General features: G+C 48.7%; 2 protein-coding genes across 2 annotated transcripts in view; one reads left to right on the top strand and one right to left on the bottom strand.

Annotated features, from left to right (window-relative positions):
- CREB3L4 (cAMP responsive element binding protein 3 like 4) overlaps positions 1–2,419 on the bottom strand; it is a 38,197-nt gene extending 35,778 nt beyond the window's left edge. The window contains exon 1 of the mRNA XM_081841132.1: positions 2,287–2,419. The gene's annotated coding sequence lies outside the window, so the exon portion shown is untranslated. The remainder of the gene's footprint in view (positions 1–2,286) is intronic.
- Positions 2,420–2,462: 43 nt separating this feature from the next.
- On the top strand, positions 2,463–18,926 carry SLC39A1 (solute carrier family 39 member 1). Its single transcript, XM_081841290.1, has 4 exons — positions 2,463–2,611; positions 13,206–13,578; positions 15,033–15,163; positions 16,660–18,926. Exons 2-4 carry the CDS (start codon positions 13,380–13,382, stop codon positions 17,347–17,349), a joined length of 1,020 nt encoding a protein of 339 aa, XP_081697416.1. The 5' UTR covers positions 2,463–2,611; positions 13,206–13,379; the 3' UTR covers positions 17,350–18,926.
- Positions 18,927–19,507: the final 581 nt, after the last annotated feature.

Genomic DNA, 19,507 nt, shown 5'->3' with positions numbered 1-19,507 from the left:
CCAGGCAAACCTTCCTGGGGAGAGCATTTGGCAAACGTGGAGCCACTGCAGAAAAGGCCCCGATATCATGTTGCTCCTATGGTCCTCTCGTGGAGGAAGCACATGAAGAAAGGCCTCAGAGGATGATCTCAGGATCCGGGTCAGTTCATATGGAGAGAGTTGGTCCTTGAGGTATTGTGGTCCTGAGCCCTCTATAGGTCAAAAGCAGCACTTTGAACTGAGCCCGAAAACTAATTGGCAGCCAGTGTGGTCAATAGGAAGGCACTTTCTTCACTGTGCGCTTTTTGGTGCCTGCTAAAAACAATTTTGTTTAGACAAGCCTACCCAGATGTGCTAAAAGGTCTGCCTTGGATTCATATCAAGATCATTCTGTCATTTTTGAGATTGCATCCCAGTACAGCTTTCGCGACTCTTTTGTTGACTATGAGGGCCACTACATTTATTTTACAGGATATGGTGCTGGAGGAGACTCTTGAGAGTCCCATGGGCTGCAAGAAGATCAAACCTCTCCATTCTGAGGGAAATCAGCCCTGAGTGCTCACTGGAAGGACAGATCCTGAAGCTGAGGCTCCAAGACTTTGGCCACCTCATGAGAAGAGAAGACTCCCTGGAAAAGACCCTGATGTTGGGAAAGATGGAGGGCACAAGGAGAAGGGGATGACAGAGGACGAGATGGTTGGACAGTGTTCTCAAAGCTACCAGCATGAGTTTGACCAAAGTGCGGGAGGCAGTGGAAGACAGGAGTGCCTGGCGTGCTCTGGTCCATGGGGTCACGAAGAGTCGGACACGACTAAACGACTAAACAACAACAACAACAACCCAGATATGTTAAAAGAAAATGGGAGAAGGGAGAAAATGATATCAAACAGGATTAAGCCGCTTCCGCTGTTCTTGGCATGCATGTGACGGAATTCAAAATGAAGCAATAAACAGCTGGATTGCCATGATTTCAGTAAATGGGAAAGAAAATGAGCACATAGGCAACACATTGCAGTCAGTTATAATTGCAAATATCCCAAGCTTGGGCTGATGGCTGTCGAGAGCGTTTCAGTGGGTCTGCGCTTGAGTGCGGTTTAACAATCAATTCCTCTTCCCAGGGGATCTGGGAACTGTAGCTCTGATTGGGGAAGAGGGGGCTTCCTAACAACTCTCATCTTAACAAACTACAGTTCCCATTATTCTCTGGAGAAAATCATGGGTGTTTAAAGTGGTATGGTGCAGATGGGGCCTTGGTTGGAAAGGTACCATTCCTACTTTACGCCAGCTTTTGCCAACATTTGCTCTCCAGATGTTTTGAACTACAACTCCCATCAGCCCAAACCATCTGGAGGGCCCCAGGTTGATGAAGCCAGTTCTATTGGTCTTACAACAAAAAGGATAAAACCTGCTTAACCTCACACTACCAAATCAATCACATTTGCCCAATTATTTTATCTAAAGTGCAAAGCACCTTAAAGTGGAAATATAAAATATATACCTCAATTATTGTCTACACTGACTGGCAGCCTTCCCTTAAAAGAAATTGTAAGATTCTAGTCCTTATGGAACTGAGCAAATAGGATGATAAGAAACTGCCTTAGTATGACAATTGGTCTATATAGCTGATGTATGCCTATGGACGGACACACACACACACACACACACACACACAGACACACGTGTGCTAGTCCTGCGCTGAGTAGAGCCATTCAGCCTAAGTCAGTCGTGTACATTAGCTTCAATGGCTTTACTCTGAGGAGAAGGAGGAGCACTGGATATAACTATATTATCTATATCTATGTCTCTATCTATATCTATATCTATATATCTATGTATATTACTTTATGTGAGTGTAAAGCAAAGCAAAACCAAACCATGGAGAGACCTGGTCTGAACAAAGACATTGGATTCTTATCTCATTATACATGACAAAGCCATTTTTCACCTTCTCACCCCTTGCTTTTTCCTGTAAGGCCTATTGCAGTCGTTAAGAGTCGTCAACAGGCTCACCACAGCTATCTGCCAATCACCCATTCCCACCACCCTTCTGAGTAATACCCCTCCCCACCTTCTCACTATATAGAAGGGTCTGGTGACTTCTGTTTCAGTGTATCTGAAGAAGTGTGCATGCACACGAAAGCTCATACCAAGAACTGACTTAGTTGGTCTTTAAGGTGCTACTGGAAGGAATTTTTTTATTTTGTTTTGACTATGGCAGACCAACACGGCTACCCATCTGTAACCAAAACAAAACCAAGCCTTGTTGCAGAGGCCCGGGAGAGGGAGAAATTGAAAACCAACGCTTGCCTCCTTCTCATTGGCTCAAATCATACGGCTCTGCCCGCCTTCCTCAAGCTCCCGTTGGTTGAGATGAGTGCTACAGGACCTACAGGCTCGCCGCCCACTTTCGAACGCCCAGACATCGAAGAAGCGTCACCGGGGCTCCCATTGGCCTTTTCCTCTTCTGCGCCCCGCCCTTTCGAATGTTCCTGTGACACTGTCCGCTGGCCCGACGTTCCCATTGGCCGAGCGGTGGCTGGGGGAATTCTCTTGTTCGCATAGCCCCGCCTTTTGGAACGTCCCGACTCCCACGGAGCTTGTGTTGAGTTGGGAGGCGACGGGGCCGGAGGAGGTGAGTTCGGCGTCGCGGATCAAGGCCGAGAGGGCAGAAGCGGGGCTTCGGGGGCTATAGACCGGTCTCTGCCCCTTGGCCTCCTATTTTTGGGGGGTGGTAGATGATGGGGGTCGTGTAAGACTTCTGGATCGCCCCATCTTACACCCGGCCCATTTAGCCTAGTATTGTCTGCACTGACCGGCAGCGGCTCTCCAGGGTTTCAGGGAGGGAGTGATTTTAAGGCTTGGACCTGGGACTTTACGCCAAGCATACAGAACTATGCCCCCCCTAAAAATAATGGTAAGATTCCAGCCCCCATGGGACCAAATAGGAGTGTAGGAAGCAGCCTTAATAATGCCATTGATCTATCTAGCTCAGTATTGCCCACACGGACTGGCAGCAGTTCTCCAAGGTTTTAGGCAGGGAGTCTTTCCTAGCTGTACCAGGATTGAACCTGAGACCTTCTGTGTACAAAGTAGCTGCTCTACCCTTGAGCTACAGGCCTTTCTCCTTCAAATCTGTACTTTGAAGTAAAGCCTGTTGAACTCAATGGGGCTTACTCCCAGGTAAGTGGGTATACACACCAAATTTTAGTCTAAAATTCAAGTAATGCTTACTTACAAAGCTTGTACTGTATTCGGTGTTAGCCCTGCTCTGAGCAGACCCCTTGATATTGCTAGACATGACATATGTTTGGTCCGTTAATGGTTGTACTTTGGTCTGCGGACACCCCATACCTTAAAGCCCATCTTTCCCTAAGGACCTTGTGAACTGTAGTTCAGGGTACTGGGTACTAGGAATTGCAGCTCCGTAAGGGGTAAACTACAATTCCCAGGATCATTTTATTCTGGATTGGTTTTACAGTGGTACCTCGGGTTACATACGCTTCAGGTTACAGACTCCGCTAACCCAGAATTAGTACCTCGGGTTAAGAACTTTGCTTCAGGATGAGAACAGAAATCATGCTCTGGCGGTGCAGCGGCAGCGGGAGGCCCCATTAGCTAAAGTGGTGCTTCAGGTTAAGAACAGTTTCAGGTTAAGAACGGACCTCCAGAACAAATTAAGTACTCAACCCGAGGTACCACTGTATTTGATGTTTTAATGTGTTGAAAATGGCTTTGAGATTTTTTTCTTTAAAATATAAAGCGCCATCGAAATGAAATGAATAATAATAATAATACCTCATGTAACAACAAAAAAGCGCCTAGACTTTCCGTTGTGGCAACCATAATCTGGGTTTAAGGGCCATTTGGTGATTAATTTATATATCTGAGTTTCTAACACTCGCCGTCCAGTCTTGGCCACAAAGCATACTGAGATCTTCAGGCTACCTTGCATCGAGCTCTATCTGAGTGAGATTACTAATTTCAATCTGTTAAATTCAGGATTTAGGTCGCACTCATACTGCACATTTAAAGCACTTTGATACTGCTTTAAGCAGTCATGGCTTTCCCCAGGGAATCCTGGGAACTGTAGTTTGCTAAAGGTGATGCGAGTTATTAGGACACTCCCTCTTTCTCCCTCCACAGAGCTACAATTCCCAGAGTCCTCTGGGAAGAGGTGTTGATCGTGAAACCTTTCTGGGAACTGTAACTATGGGAAGGGAATAGAGGTCTCCTAACTCTTTAGGGACGCGGGTGGCGCTTTGGGTTAAACCAGAGCCTAGGACTTGTCGATCAGAAGGTCGGCAGTTTGAATCCCTGTGACGGGGTGAGCTCCCGTTGCTCGGTCCCTGCTCCTGCCAACCTAGCAGTTCGAAAGCACGTCAAAGTGCAAGTAGATAAATAGGTACCGCTCCGGAGGGAAGGTAAACGGCATTTCTGTGCACTGCTCTGGTTTGCCAGAAGCGGCTTAGTCATGCTGGCCACATGACCTGGAAGCTGTACACCGGCTCCCTCGGCCAGTAAAGCGAGATGAGCACCACAACCCCAGAGTCGGCCACTACTGGACCTAATGGTCAGGGGTCCCTTTACCTTTAACAACTCTTTGCACCCTTGGCAAACTACATCTCCCAGGATTCTTTAGGGGCAACCCTGACTTAGGGGGCTTAGAGGAGACCCCCCCCCTGAGCTACAATTCCCAATTTATTTCTCCATTGCATTTATATCCAACTTTCTCCCCCCACCAAGAGTTCAAGGTGGCGTACATGATTCTCCCCTTCCTTCTTTACAACCCACAACAGCCCTGTGAGGTAGGCTTGGCTGAGAGGCAGTGACTGGTCCTAGTCTGATGCTGTAACCCAAGGGTTGGCAAAGTTTTTGTGGCTTCGGCCGGTTCATGGTCCCGCAGACGCTGCGGTGGGCCGGAGTGCGCACACATGCGCAAATGCTATTTCCGGCGCTCCTTCTGGCCTGGAGAAGGCGTGTGCAGCTTCCCATTGGCTGCAGAGCTTCCTGCAGCCAATGGGAAGCCGGCCAGCAACGCGGAAGGTGGTCCCCACTCTGCTCCGCGCCGGTTTAGCGTGGTGCACGGGAGACGACTGAGCGGGCAGCGGGGGTCCATGGGCTGGTTAATCGACCCCCATGGGCCGCTTGTGGCCCATGGGCCTTAGATTGCCAACCCCTGCTCTAACCACTACACCACAATGGCTTTTGCTGAAGAAGGATCGATTGTTAAACCACTGTGGGAATTAATGCTGTGCACCTCTGACCCCGGGACGCAAGTGGCGCTGTGGTCTAAACCAGTGTTTCCCAACCTTTTTTGGGCAAAGGCACACTTGTTTCATGAAAAAAATCTCGAGGCACACCACCATTAGAAAATGTTTAAAAAATTAACTCTGTGCCTATATTGACTATATATAAAGCAACTCTCTTTAATAGGAATCAAATAAACACAAATAAAGTATTTTATAATTTTACTATATTATGAAATAGTAAGTAAACAGAAATATGAAAAATTATAAAATACTTTATTCAGTGAACCTGTGAGGGCCCGCCCTTTGCGGCAGCCGATTGGCTGCCGCCGTGGGCAGTGAATATTAATGATGTATCATTTTTGTGCTTCATGCTGTGGCCACAGACATGTGATCTGATGGTGAATTTGGGGTGACCCAATGCAAAAATCCTGAGAATCCCTGTGGATCCATGTTTTGTAACCACGTTTTTGCACCATTGCAGCCCCAGGCAACAGTGGGTGTGTGATTTTGGGGGGGCAGGCTGTAGCCATGGACATGCTATGTGATCTGATGGTGAATTTGGGGTGACCCAATGCAAAGATCCTGAGGATCCATGTGGATCCATGTTTTGTAACCACATTTTTGCACCACTGCAGCCCCAGGCAACAGTGGGTGCGTGATTTTTGGAGGGCAGGCTGTAGCCATGGACATGCTATGTGATCTGTTGGTGAATTTGGGGTGACCCAATGCAAAGATCCTGAGGATCCATGTGGATCCATGCTTTTAAACCACATTTTAAGTGGGGAGGGAAGGAAAAACACAGAACGGACAAGGAGCACGAGAGGGGTGTGCAGAGAAGCAGCTGGCTAAGAATGCAGGAGAGGGGTCTAACGGGGAGGGAGGAAAGGAAGGCAAAAGTTTTCCCTCACCTACTCACCCAAGCCAGCCAGCTCGCACGCGCTCTCTCTCTCTCTCTCTCTCCCTCCTGCCTGCTTGCCTGGAGGGGAGGGGCTTTCCCTGCTCTTTGTTCCGTTTGAGCAAGCACAGCAAGGAAACAGAGGCGGGTGGGCAGTAAGACCCTGAGGCAAGTGCGGCTTGTGCTTGCTCAGCAGCTTCTTCACGGTGCTCCGCGGAACGGTGTTCTTCATCCCGGCGGCGGCGGCTCCCTCTCTTTCCTCTCAAGCAGAGCGGCCTTCCTGCTCCAGCCGCGCCTGCGCCTGAGGAGTTTCGAATCTGCCGCCGCGCGCAGGGTGACGTCACGGCCGCCGCCGGGCCAATCCGCCTGCTCGGCCCCGCCTCCCTTCTTCTCGCCTCCCTCACGAGAGGTAGCGCCTCCCTCGCGCACGGCGGATGCAGCCTGAGCAGAGTCCCCTCTCGCTTAGAGCAGTGTTTCCCAAGCGGCACACGAGGCAACGTGTCGCGGCACACTAGTGTGCCGCGGAACACCGGTTGGGAAACACTGGTCTAAACCACAGAGCCTAGGACTTGCCGATTAGAAGGTCAGCGGTTCAAATCCCCGCGACAGGGTGAGCTCCCGTTGCTCGGTCCCAGCTCCTGCCAACCTAGCAGTTTGAAAGCACCTCAAAGTGCAAGTAGAGAAATAGGTGCCACTCCAGCGGGAAGGTAAGCGGCGTTTCCGTGCACTGCTTCGCCAGAAGCGGCTTAGTCATGCTGGCCACATGACCTGGAAGCTGTACGCCGGCTCCCTCGGCCAGTAAAGCGAGATGAGCACCACGACCCCAGAATTGTCCACGACTGGACCTAATGGTCTGGGGTACCTTTACCTTTACCTTTACCTTTACCTTTACCTTTACCTCTGCCCCACGTTTGGCAGAATCTGGCCAAGCATCATGCATGCTGGCATGTTGGAAAGGATCTCGGTCCTGTATACCTGAAGGAGCATCTCCACCCCCATCGTTCTGCCCTGACACTAAGATCCAGCGCCGAGGGCCTTCTGGCGGTTCCCTCATTGCGAGAAGTGAGGTTACAGGGAACCAGGCAGAGGGCCTTCTCGGTGGTGGCACCCTCCCTTCAGATGTGAAGGAAATAAGCAGCTATCCTATCTTTAAAAGACATCTGAAGGCAGCCCTGTTCAGGGAAGTTTTTAATATTTAATGCTGTACTGTTTTTAACATTTGATTGGGAGCCACCCAGAGTAGCTGGGGAAACTCAGCCAGATGGGTGGGGTATAAATAAATAATAATAATAATAATAATAATAATAATAATAATTATCTGCCCCAGTTTGGATCACGTTTTCATTTATTTGGACTACAGTCCATAAATGCTAAACGCAGTGCGGGGTTATCAAGACAACCGCGGCTCAGAGAGGAACACAATATACTTGCACACCGGTTGTGCCTTTTAAGGGTGTTGTGAAATCCATGAAAAATCGGAAGTAGTTCAAAAATAAATAAAGGCAGGAAGCATTGAATCTGAACTCCTCTTTAAGGACAGGGTGATCTGTTGCCCTCTAGACATTGTTGGACTGTAAATCCTGTCATTCCTGAGCATGGACCATGCAGGCTGGAGCTGATGGAAGTTGGAGGCAGCGGTGGTGTAGTGGTTAGTGTGTCAGGCCAGGGTTCAAATCCTGACTCAAAGTAAATAAATATGGCTGCCTTTTGATGGCATAATATTTTATATAATCTTAGTTTTGGAGTCTGCCATTACAATTGAGACACTGAATTCACCCATGTCCCCCAAAGAGGAGAGATTTACCCCAATCACAGAATTCCTATTTGCTTGGAAATTTTGTTTGGCAAAATGAAAGTCAGAGTATGAATCCCTGTGATGGAAACTGGGTGGCCTGAGGTGGAAAGATCCTGGGGTGAATAACAGACTTCTCACCTGGGTGAATTGAAAACTGCTTCCAGGTGACCAAACCAGGAAACACTGTTATTTTTTTTAATTCTTCTCCACTCCTCTGTCTCCAGTTTAGACCACCAATGACTTTGTGCTACTGTAGGCAGACTAAGAGACTTTTCTTGTGGACTAGGAACTTTTGTGGGCCTCTTTGTAAAGCATACATACAAGGATGATTTCTTGCTACTCCTCCCACTATTGCCTGGCAAAAATTGGATAAGCATGTTCAACTAGGACTGCTAATACCTGGGTTCAAGACGTTACTTGCTCAGCCAACATTATGGTCAGGGATGGTGGGAAGTTGTGGTCCAAAACATCTGGATTGTTGATAAGGTTGGCTTGGGCAGAATTACTGTAACTTTCCTCCTTCCTCTTTTGAGGACCGTGGTCTGTGCAGCCAGGTGGCTGATAAGAGACGAGGCAAAAGTGAATCTGGCAATTTCAGTATTTGTTTTTCCAATCTTAAATCCACACCTCTACATATCCATTTCAGTTTGGGATATTATTTGTAAGTCCTTATATAAACTCACCAACATTTTAGTTTGAATTATTACTATTTTTGTATGCGATTTTTGCCTGATAATGCACACTTTGCAAGTCATTTCCCTTGCTATAATGCTTGTTTGGAATATTGTATTTTTCCTAGTGAATGCACTTATTTTTATTTACTTAACAGGAGTTTATTTATGCTATGTTGAAAATTTATATCTCGCTTTTTCGCAATTCCCTCTGAATGGGGTATGTCAAGTTCAGCAAAGACAATAATGAGCAAGCCTGTTTGAAAACTAACCATAAAAATCAGAAATGGTTTAAAATCTCTCCCGGAATAAAAAGTTAAGCACCAGAAGTATAACATTTCGATGTGGTGGCTAGGGTGTGGGCCTAACCTGGGAGAAACCTGGGTTCAAATCTCCACTCAGATCAGGTAGAGATATAAGGAACTAGACAAGTCCTTGAGGAACCCTGAACCCAAATTGTTAAGGGCATTGCAAATTAATGCAATTAATTTACCGTATTTTTCACTCCATAAGACGCACTTTTTTCCTCCTAAAAAGTAAGGGGAAATATCCACCCCCATCGTTCTACCCGGACACTGAGGTCCAGCGCCGAGGGCCTTCTGGCAGTTCCCTCACTGCGAGAAGCCAAGTTACAGGGAACCAGGCAGAGGGCCTTCTAGGTGGTGGCACCCACCCTGTGGAACGCCCTCCCACCAGATGTCAAAGAGAACAACTACTGCCAGACTTTTAAAAGACATCTGAAGGCAGCCCTGTTTAGGGAAGCTTTTAATGTCTGATGTATTACTGTATTTCAATATTTTGTGGGAAGCTGCCCAGAGTGGCTGGGGAAGCCCAGCCAGATGGGTGGGGTATAAATAATAAATTATTATTATTATTATTATTATTATTATTATTATTATTATTATTAAGCGAATGCACTGGATGGCAGCGGGATCCCTTTTGAACTGGCCAGAGTCCTGGCACTATGCAGCAGGAGTCAGCAAACATTTTCAGCAGGGGGCCGGTCCACTGTCCCTCAGACCTTGTTGGGGGCCGGACTATATTTTGAAAAAACAACAACGAACGAATTCCTATGCCCCACAAATAACCCAGAGATGCATTTTAAATACAAGCACACATTCTACTCATGTAAAAAAAGCTGATTCCTGGAGTCTGTGGGCCGGATTTAGAAGGTGATTGGGCCGGATCCGGCCCCTGGGCCTCAGTTTGCCTAGCCATGCTGTGCAGCTTTTGCAGCAGTAGCAGTCAATGCTTTTCTGATTCCGAAAGCTGCTCCTTCCCCCTCTGTTTGGGCAGGAGAAACATTACCGGAATCTGTCGGCCTCATGACTCACTTACAGCAACAGAGGCCAGGAAGTTCCCAGAATACGGTTTAGGATCTGCTGATCCGTAATCTGCCCTTTCCAGTTCGAGCTCCAACAAGGAGAGGCTGGAAAAAGATCTCTCTCCCTCCTCCCCCTGTTGTTTGGGTTTTTAGTTTTTAGGTCCCCCCCCCCCCCACTTGCGGACAGGAGAATGGGAATCCGTTTCCTTTCCTGGAATGCCTGTTGATGGTGGGAGAAGGCTAATTTTAAAAGCATTTTATGCTTTTTACAGAGATCAGTTCTAGAGCCGGGGGTCATCATTGCAGCTTGACTTGTTTTATTTTTTCCAATTGAATTCCAGTAACAACTAAGGAGTTACAGAAAAGAAAACGAAGTAAAAAATTGTTTTGTTTTAAGTAGTCATAACTGCTAATAAGGAAATGTAGGATACAGCTTAGAGTAGGGGTAGGCAGCCTAAGGTCCGTGGGCTGGATGCGGCCCTGTCACCTTCTAAATCCGGCCCACGGACAGTCTAGGAATCAGCGTGTTTTTACATGAGTATGTATGTATTATTTATATATAATTATATATATATATATATATATATAATTATATATATATATATATATATATATCTGACTGCCCTGCAACAATGCGATGAGGTCAAATGGTTTTTGTGCCCCTCTAAAATCCTCTCCATAGGTATGCGTGTGGTGCTGTGGTCTAAATCACAGACCCTTGGACTTGCCGATCAGAAGGTCAGCGGTTTGAATCCCCGCGACGGGGTGATCTCCCGTTGCTCGGTCCCTGCTCCTGCCAACCTAGCAGTTCGAAAGCACGTCAAAGTGCAAGTAGATAAATAGGTACCGCTCCTGCGGGAAGGTAAACGGTATTTCCGTGCTCTGCTCTGGTTCGCCAGAAGCGGCTTAGTCCTGCTGGCCACATAGCTGTACGCTGGCTCCCTCGGCCAATAAAGCGAGATGAACGCTGCAACCCCAGAGTCAGCCACGACTGCACCTAATGGTCAGGGGTCCCTTTACCTTTACCTTTAGAGGTGACTTATTATCATTTACAGTATTAAGAATTTGATTTGGCAACTTCCCTTCACCCTTAGGTTCCAGGGTGGTTCAGCACAGTTTAAGATACAAACATTGACAACAGTTTAATCTCAATTGCAAGGATAGGGTGTGCCTTAACAATAGACACCTCAAGTGTCAGAGGCCATGAAAAAGAGATGCATGTCTTGTGCCCCATGAGTTTTTCATGACCTCCCCTCCCAAAATGGTCTATTTATTTATTGTTTTCTTTATTTTTTAAAATTTCCATATAAAATTATTTTTATATATCTACACACACACACACACACAAAAAGTTATTATTTATATAATTGACTGCCCTACAACAATGAAATGAGGTCAGATAGTTTTTGTGCCCCTCTAAAATCCTCTCCACTTTTTTCCTTCTTTAAAAAATGTCCTGTTGCCTGAACCCCTGGAGAGCCGCTGCCTGTCCGTGTAGACAATACTGAGCTAGATAGAACCATGGCCTGACTTGGTGCAAGACCGCTTTCCTCTGTGCCTGCGATGCTGCTGGAGTGGGGAGGAAATCAAACTTTGGTTGACACACCACATAGCTCCTATTTTTAGGGCCCACCTTGTTTCTGTGCCGTACGTTGTTTTAAACCAGTGGTGGGATTACCTAGGGGGGTGCTAAGAGGCAGGGGGGACGCAGGGGGGCAGCTGAGGTGCCAAGGACTATCAAACTTTGAAAAGCTGGCATCACTGGATCATCAGTTTTGTTGCATAAACAAAATAGTTGTAACCGGATTTTGAGTAATTGTGCAATTAATTGTTCCTGTTTCAAGTTTTGTTGTGCTATTATCTTCCTTAGTGCATTGTGGAAACGACTATTCTGAATAATGCTTTTTGTGAGTTTGTGGAACCAAGGGGAGCAGCGAACCCAAAAGTTTGAGTATCTCTGTTTTGAACTGTTTTCACATTGTGTTTTACTGTTGCGACCTACCCTGGCCCCTTCGGGTGAAGGGTGGATAATTAATAATAATAATATTATTAAATGGAACTCCTATTTGGGAACTTCCCTGGCTTTTTTCTGGCCCACGTAAGACCAGTCTGGATAGTGGCCCTTGGTGAAGATTTGATGTTTTCATCCCCCAAAAGTGTTTGATTGGAGTTTCTACTGAAATGAGGCTGCATTTTAATGTAGAGGAATCCTATTCGGAATAAGGGGATTTCCCTTAAAAAAAGGGAAACGTTGACAGCTATGCTTCTAAATACAACAAACAAACAATACAAGCAACACGCAGACCAGTATACCAGAAAGCACTGTAATTTTTAGTGCATAATATACATGATTTAGTAACAAAAACAAATTGTGTGCACTTGTAAATTCTCTAATATATTTGAAATCAATTGAACACATGTCTGTCAATCAAAAGAACATTTGTTGAGAATAGCAATCCCTTTCTGTTTAAATTCAATATCATTGGTAAACAAAGTACGTGCCTTTTGCAGTCTGAAACCCCTGGGTATACGGAGTTAAGCTTGCAACACAGGGGTTTGTTGTTCTAATACAACAACAGCAATGGCTTTGAAAATGAGCGTTTGGGTTCCCTGCTGGTGCCCCTTGAAAATGCTTCCCCCCTGCCAATGCCTTCGCTCCCTGTTCACTTTGGTTCCTAGCAGTGGCGTAGCGTGGGGGGTGCAGGGGGGGCCGGCCGCACCGGGCGCAACATCTGGGGGGGGCGCGCTCGCCGCCTCCGGAGTCGCCCAAGAGCCTCGGGCGCAGGCTGTAGCAGAGCCCCATGTCTCGCGGAATCGACGAGCTGTGCGCGCGTCCGGGCTGAAGGCGTCCGGCAGGCAGCGGTTCTCAGCGCTTGCCGCGGTCCCCACGTGTCAGGGCCGCGGAGGGCGCGCCAGGCAGCCCCTCCTCACAGCCTCGCCGCCGCCGCCGCTGCTGCAGCTGCTGGGCCATGTTGCATTTTCCTTGCCTCTCTGCCCTCCTCCTCCTCCGGGCAAGCGGCGTCGTTTGGGCGGCAGCGCCAGCGGCAACTCGCCTCAGATCACCTGACACGGACCAGCTGCCACCGCTGTGGCTACCTTACCGTAAATACCCCAGCCCAGGCAGAAGCAAGAAGAAGCTGGCAGCAGCGGCAGGTTAGGGGTTAGGGGCGCAAATTACTTGCCTTGCCCCGGGTTAGGGGCGCAAATTACTTGCCTTGCCCCGGGTGCTGACAACCCACGCTACGCCGCTGGTTCCTAGCGCCCCTTCACTCTCTTTTCTTCCTCCTTGCAGGACGAACACCTCCTGGACCCTAATCCCTCGGGGTGCCCCAAAACCAGCAGGGAATGAAGAGGATGGTGGCAGTTTGAGGGGAATCCTCCGCTGAGTTGCACGGCGGTTAAGCACAAGGTTACGGGGCTTTGTGGTCTCAGCCTGGAGTTGGCCAAGAAGCCCTGCACCGAAGCGATGGCCGCTGAGTTGAGGCACGAGACGCAGCTGGAAGAGATGGTGTGGGAGCCTTATGCCCACGTGGTGGCTCTCCGCTCCGCCACGGGTTTGGAGGTGAAGCTGGGCTCTTTGGCTCTGCTACTGGTGGTGACCCTCTTGTGTGGGTTCCTTCCTCTGTGGGTCTTCCGGCGGCCGGGAGCCACAACCAGCTCGTCAGGTAAAAGAATGGCAAATTAATAATAATAATAAATTTTTATTTATGCCCTGCCCTCCCCAGCCAGAGCCAGGCTCAGAGCGGCTAACACCAATAAAATCACAGTAAAAACATAATAGGGGAAAAAAACCCAGTTTAAAATACAGTGGTACCTCGGGTTACAGACGCTTCAGGTTACAGACTCCGCTAACCCAGAAATAGTGCTTCAGGTTAAGAACTTTGCTTCAGGATGAGAACAGAAATCGTGCTCTGGCGGCATGGCGGCAGCGGGAGGCCCCATTAGCTAAAGTGGTGCTTCAGGTTAAGAACAGACCTCCGGAACGAATTAAGTACTTAACCCGAGGTACCACTGTATAGGTTAAAATGCAGGTTAGAACATCCAGGACAGTTGGCCACCCTGCCTCTGCTTAGAAACCTCCAAGGAGTCCACAACCTCTCATGGGCAGCAATAGAAATAATAATAAAAAATTTTATTTATATCCCGCCCTCCCTGGCCAGAGCCAGGCTCAGGGCAGCTAACACCAGTAAAATTACAGTAAAAGCATAATAGGGGGGAAAACACCAATTTAAAATACAGGTTAAAATGCAATTTAAAATGCAGCCTCATTTTAAAAGTAGCCGATAAATCAAGAGCATAAGGGGAGGGAAACATAAGGGTCAGACTGAGTCCAAACCAAAGGCCAGGCGGAACAGCTCTGTCTTGCAGGCCCTGTGGAAAGATGTCAAGTCCCACAGGGCTCTAGTCTCTTGTGACAGAGCGTTCCCCCAAGTCGGGGCCAGTACTGAAAAGGCGCTGGCTCTAGTTGAGACCAGTCTAACCACCTTGCAACCTGGGACCTCCAAAATGTTGTCATTTGTGGACCTTAAGGTCCTCTGCAGAGCATACCAGGAGAGGCGGTCCCATAGGTACGTGGGTCCTAGGCCGTATAGTCAACAGTCATGGCTCCCTCTGAAGAACCCTGGGAAGTGTGATTTGTTAAGGGTGCTGAGAGTACTTAGGAGACTTCCTTATTCCCCTTATTCCCACAGCGGTTTCAAAATCGATCCCACTTCACCAGGGAACTTGGACCTGTAGCTCTGGGTGGGGAATTGGGGATGTCTCCTACCGGCTCCCCCTTAACAAACTACGTTTCCCAAGATTCTTTGGGGAAGCCATCATAGATTTGTAGGGGAATCTAGTCAAGCCCCCTGCAATTTGGGAATCTTTTTGTCCCAGCATGGGGCTTGAATCCATAACCCTGAGATTAAGCGTCTCCTGATACTATTTTAAAAGCATAACGCAAGATGTGGCCTTGTCAGATAGCTGTCGATTGCCGCTTTCCGTAGCCCGATATGAAGCAAGGTTAGGCTTGGCGATTTCAGACCAGCACTAAAATATTATTCTTCCAACTCGCCCCCTCACCCCATCTTTTCCTCTCTCCTCTTTCCTGCTCTAATGCTTCTTGCTCTCCCAACAGATTCCCGAAGGAAGGTTTTAAGCCTGGTGAGCTGTTTCGCTGGAGGTGTCTTCCTGGCTACGTGTCTCCTGGACTTGATCCCTGATTACCTTGCCGGTATTAATGAGGCCTTCAACAACTTGAGAGTCACGGTGAGCGAAGGCCCAGATTTTGCCACCACTTTATGAGAAGGATTTATGTTGCGTTTAATCTGCTGAGTCGTTTACTGTACGTTAGGGCTGGGCAATACAGTGGTACCTCAGGTTACATACGCTTCAGGTTACATACGCTTCAGGTTACAGACTCCGCTAACCCAGAAATAGTGCTTCAGGTTAAGAACTTTGCTTCAGGATGAGAACAGAACTCGTGCTCTGGCGGTGCGGCGGCAGCAGGAGGCCCCATTAGCTAAAGTGGTGCTTCAGGTTAAGAACAATTTCGGGTTAAGAATGGACCTCCGGAACGAATTAAGGACTTTACCCGAGGTACCACTGTACCTGGTTTTAACTTCATATCACCAGCTAAACATCGCGATATATTGATTTACAGTGCTATTTTTCTAGAAAAAGAGGTGCTGGAACTCGCCATGAATCCCTCCCTCTTTCTGTTGGAATGGCAGTGGCACCCACCTGAGAGGTGCCAGAAGTCACCTGAGAGGTGCTGGAACTGAGTTCCCCCTGAAAAATAGCCCTGCCAATATATCATGATGTCTGAAATAGGATGAAACTAGGCTGAGGCGCTGTCTGACTTCATAGCTTTTCCCACATAGTGATTTTGTATAGCGCTCTCTCTCTCTCTCTCTCTCTCTCTCTCTTTTTCACACACACACACACACACACACACACACACACACAGAGAGGTCTGCTGCACCTGCTCACTCCACACTCCAGCCCCACTTACCCAGAATTCTTTGCCCTTCCTCCTGCCCAGCCCCCTTTACGGCTTACCCACCACCTTGCCAATCACCCCCCCAAAACTAGCCCCAAGCCCCTCTCCCCTTGTCCCACCCCCTTTCAAAGGAGGCAGGAATCCCTTCATTCAGCAGATTGCTCCCCTCTTTAAACTGCTCCCCTCTGCCCCGGCCTGCCATTCCTGATGCTCCAGTTAGCACGGCTGCCTGTTGGCGGCCATGTGAACTGCAGAGCGTGACGACATTCTACATTTCCATGTATATAGGAGAGACGAGATGGAGGGGTGGATGTCAAGCTTGTGTTAGAATTGTATGAATTTTCACAACCACGGCCCTGTCTCTGTCATGGCCCCAAAGCAACAAGTTCCCAAAAACTGATGAGGGTGTTTTCACGGAAATCTGAACCCGAGGGTTGGACAAAAATCGAGACTATTTCCGGAAAATCTAAGCCAAATAAGTGATTGATTGTATTTCTATGCTGATTTTCATTCAAGTGAATCCCAAGGAGGCTTGCCAACAAAAAATAACAATAGCCACATGATAGAACACCACAAGTCTTGTTCTATACATTTTAGGAAGTTTAGTTGGTGTTAGATACCACGTATACATCATTTCCATCACATTTTCTTTTAGGGCGCTGCAAGTTATCACTGTGCTTTGAATGTTTGGCGTGAAAGTGCCCCCTATAGCAAACCTCTGCCTCTGACCCTGTGCTCACACCTTTCCCCTTCCTTCCCGCAGCTCCATTTCCCCCTGCAGGAGTTCATTTTGGCCATGGGCTTCTTCCTAGTCCTGGTCCTGGAGCAGATCGTCCTGGCCTACAAAGACCCGGCGGGATCCCTGGAAGAGACCCAGGCCCTCCTTGGCTCGGCCGCAAACCCCTCCACCTCCATCCAGGACCAGAGCTGGCCCGACGGGCCGCTGGCGCACCAGCACGGCCGGGACCGCCCCCACGTCCACGTGGACTTCAACGCCCACTCGGCCATCCGTTCGGTGGTCCTCCTCCTGGCCCTCTCACTGCATTCCGTCTTCGAGGGGCTAGCCGTGGGGCTGCAGGAGGAGGGGGCCCAGGCGCTGGAGATCTGTCTGGCCCTGCTGATCCACAAGGGCGTCATCGCCTTCAGCCTCAGCCTCAAGCTCCTGCAGGGGCGGCTGCGCCCCCGTGTGGTGGCCACCTGCCTCGTCCTCTTCGCCATCATGTCCCCCCTGGGCATTGGGCTGGGCGTGGTGCTGACGGAGACCCCGCTGGCGGCCCTCCACCAGCTGTCGCGCTGCGTCCTCGAGGGCCTGGCCACCGGCACCTTTGTGTACATCACTTTCCTGGAGATCCTGCCTCACGAGCTCAACTCATCCGAACAGCGCATCCTCAAAGTCATCGTCCTCCTGGCAGGTTTCGCACTCGTCACCAGCATCCTGTTCATCAAGATCTGAGGAGGAGGAGGAGGAGGAGGAGCGTGGGTTGTGGGTGGGCGAAGAGATGCCCTCGATCTGTGTCCTAAACTGACTCAGGGATCCCTTCGGATCCAAACCACGCAGGGCTTTGACTTTCAGAAACTCGAGGGAGGAGGCTGAACCCAAGGCAGGCAAGCAATAATTTTCACAGACATCCCCAAAGATCTCCCTCCAGAGGCAAAAATAGCAGAAAACAGAGACAGTCCGGTGACATGGAAGGGAGAGGGCGACAACACACACACGCTATTCCTGGAAAAAACCCCACAAGCCTGTTTTTTTTTGTTTTGTGATCCCCTCCAGAAATTCATCCTACTCTGTTGATTTCCCCCTGCTGTGGGGTTCCTACATGTTAGAACCCAGGTCCAAAACTTGGGATAGACAGGCTTATCTCCTTTTTAAAGATTCTTCCCTCTTCCTCTGAAAATAGGAACGCTGTTTTAGACCTGCACTCTGACTGTTCCCACAATCTCAGGCGCCCTTTGGGCCCAGCTGTGCTCTAGGCCTGATTGCCTGGGGTGCCTCTGCAGTTGGGCACAAGGTCAGAGTGTCTGGTGGGGCGTTAAGTGCTTACGCCCTCTTGTGAGTACGTAGCTACGAAAATAAAACCATAGCCAAATTTGGCACGTGGGGATGGCTTGACAATCCTTCCCTGGGTTTTAAGAATTAAGCAGGCCTCAAAAACGGGCAGTCGGGCTGTATCTGTCACCCTCTGCATACTGGAGCAAGGGCTCTTGCGGCAGCAGAGGGGAGAGTTTGAATGCTGCGCCCTGGAGGAATCACAACACAACCGCTTGTGCGATTGGAATATTGTTGCACCAGCTGGTCGCAAGGTCTTTCGTGCAACTGCGTTGTCACAACCCCTCCTTATGTGTTTCCTTGCGCAACCACACCCCCTCCGGTGTGGTTGATATCTCAAAGTGATGTACGCAGGGCTCTTGTACACAACCCTTTGCCATGTTTTACAAATCAGCGTGTGTGGCAGGGGGTCTCTCTTGTTTGTGCTTTTTAAACACAACAACAAACTGGTTTCTGGTGCCAAAATACTTCTCTGCCATCTCCACAGCTCGTTAACCGTCTTGCCTTAAAATGTTGGTGCCTTGACTGTTTCAAAAGGGCTCACCAACTGTGTGTGTATGTGTATGTGTTTTGTACGGTGTGGTTGGTTGGGTTGAGTGAGTCAAACACTTTTAAATTTTGGTTGCCTCCTTTCCTTGACCAGCCCAAGCACTTTGGGAAGAACATTTCAGGGTTTTGGAGGGGGACGACTCTTGCATTCCCTGTCTTAAGTGCCAAAGTTGTTTCTCTCACCAGCCCGGGGTGGGGTGGGGTAATTCTGTGGGTTTTGCTCAAGTGAAAGTTGTGCAAAATGAGCGTTGCAGATCAATTGACGCAGACGCAGCTTTTATTGGGGGGAATGATCCTCTTCCATTGAAGCACGTGAGGCTGAGAGAGACAATGTAAAATAGCTGTGTTCGTTCCTCCATTGTAAGCTTGCTTGATACACAGAGAATCATCTAGAAGGTATCTTTCATTAAACTGACATGTTTTAGGAACAACCTGCTGGTGTCTGTATTTTTGAGTTGCGCGGAAGCATTTTGCCAGGCCAAAGTGCAGAACGTTGGTTGTGTGTCTGTGAATCTTGTTCTGTTAATCAGGGATGAGGAATCTTTGACCCTCTAGATGCACGTTTCAGGACTGCAACTTGCGTCAGGTCTAGTCAGGGATGACGCGTGTTGTATCCAGCAAGACCTTGCAAGCTGCGGGTTCCCTGTCCCTGTATTAACAGATGGTTAAACTCATGGGCCTGGTGTAACAGAACATAGACCTATGTTTGGTGCATGAGAAATTGGGCAAAAGACTCTTGCATTGCATTGGGTTGGACTACCTGACCTTGGGGGTGGGTGGGTGGGTGTCTATGATTTTATGTTAACCAGCAATTTTGAATTTCCATAGGGGTCTGCCCCTGTTGAATTTCAGCACCCGCTCTTTTTGGCCTAGTTTAAGGACGTGGGTGGCGCTGTGGTCTAAACCACTGAGCCTCTTGGGCTTGCAGATCAGAAGGTCGGCGGTTCGAATCCCTGTGACAGGGTGACCTCCCATTGCTCGGTCCCTGCTCCTGCCAACCTAGCAGTTTGAA

This window comes from Podarcis erhardii (genome assembly GCF_964252035.2).
Source record: "Podarcis erhardii genome assembly, chromosome: 15".
Classification (NCBI taxonomy): Eukaryota; Metazoa; Chordata; class Lepidosauria; order Squamata; family Lacertidae; genus Podarcis; species Podarcis erhardii.
Note: the sequence above shows the minus strand (reverse complement) of the source record. Positions and strands in the feature narration are given on the sequence as shown.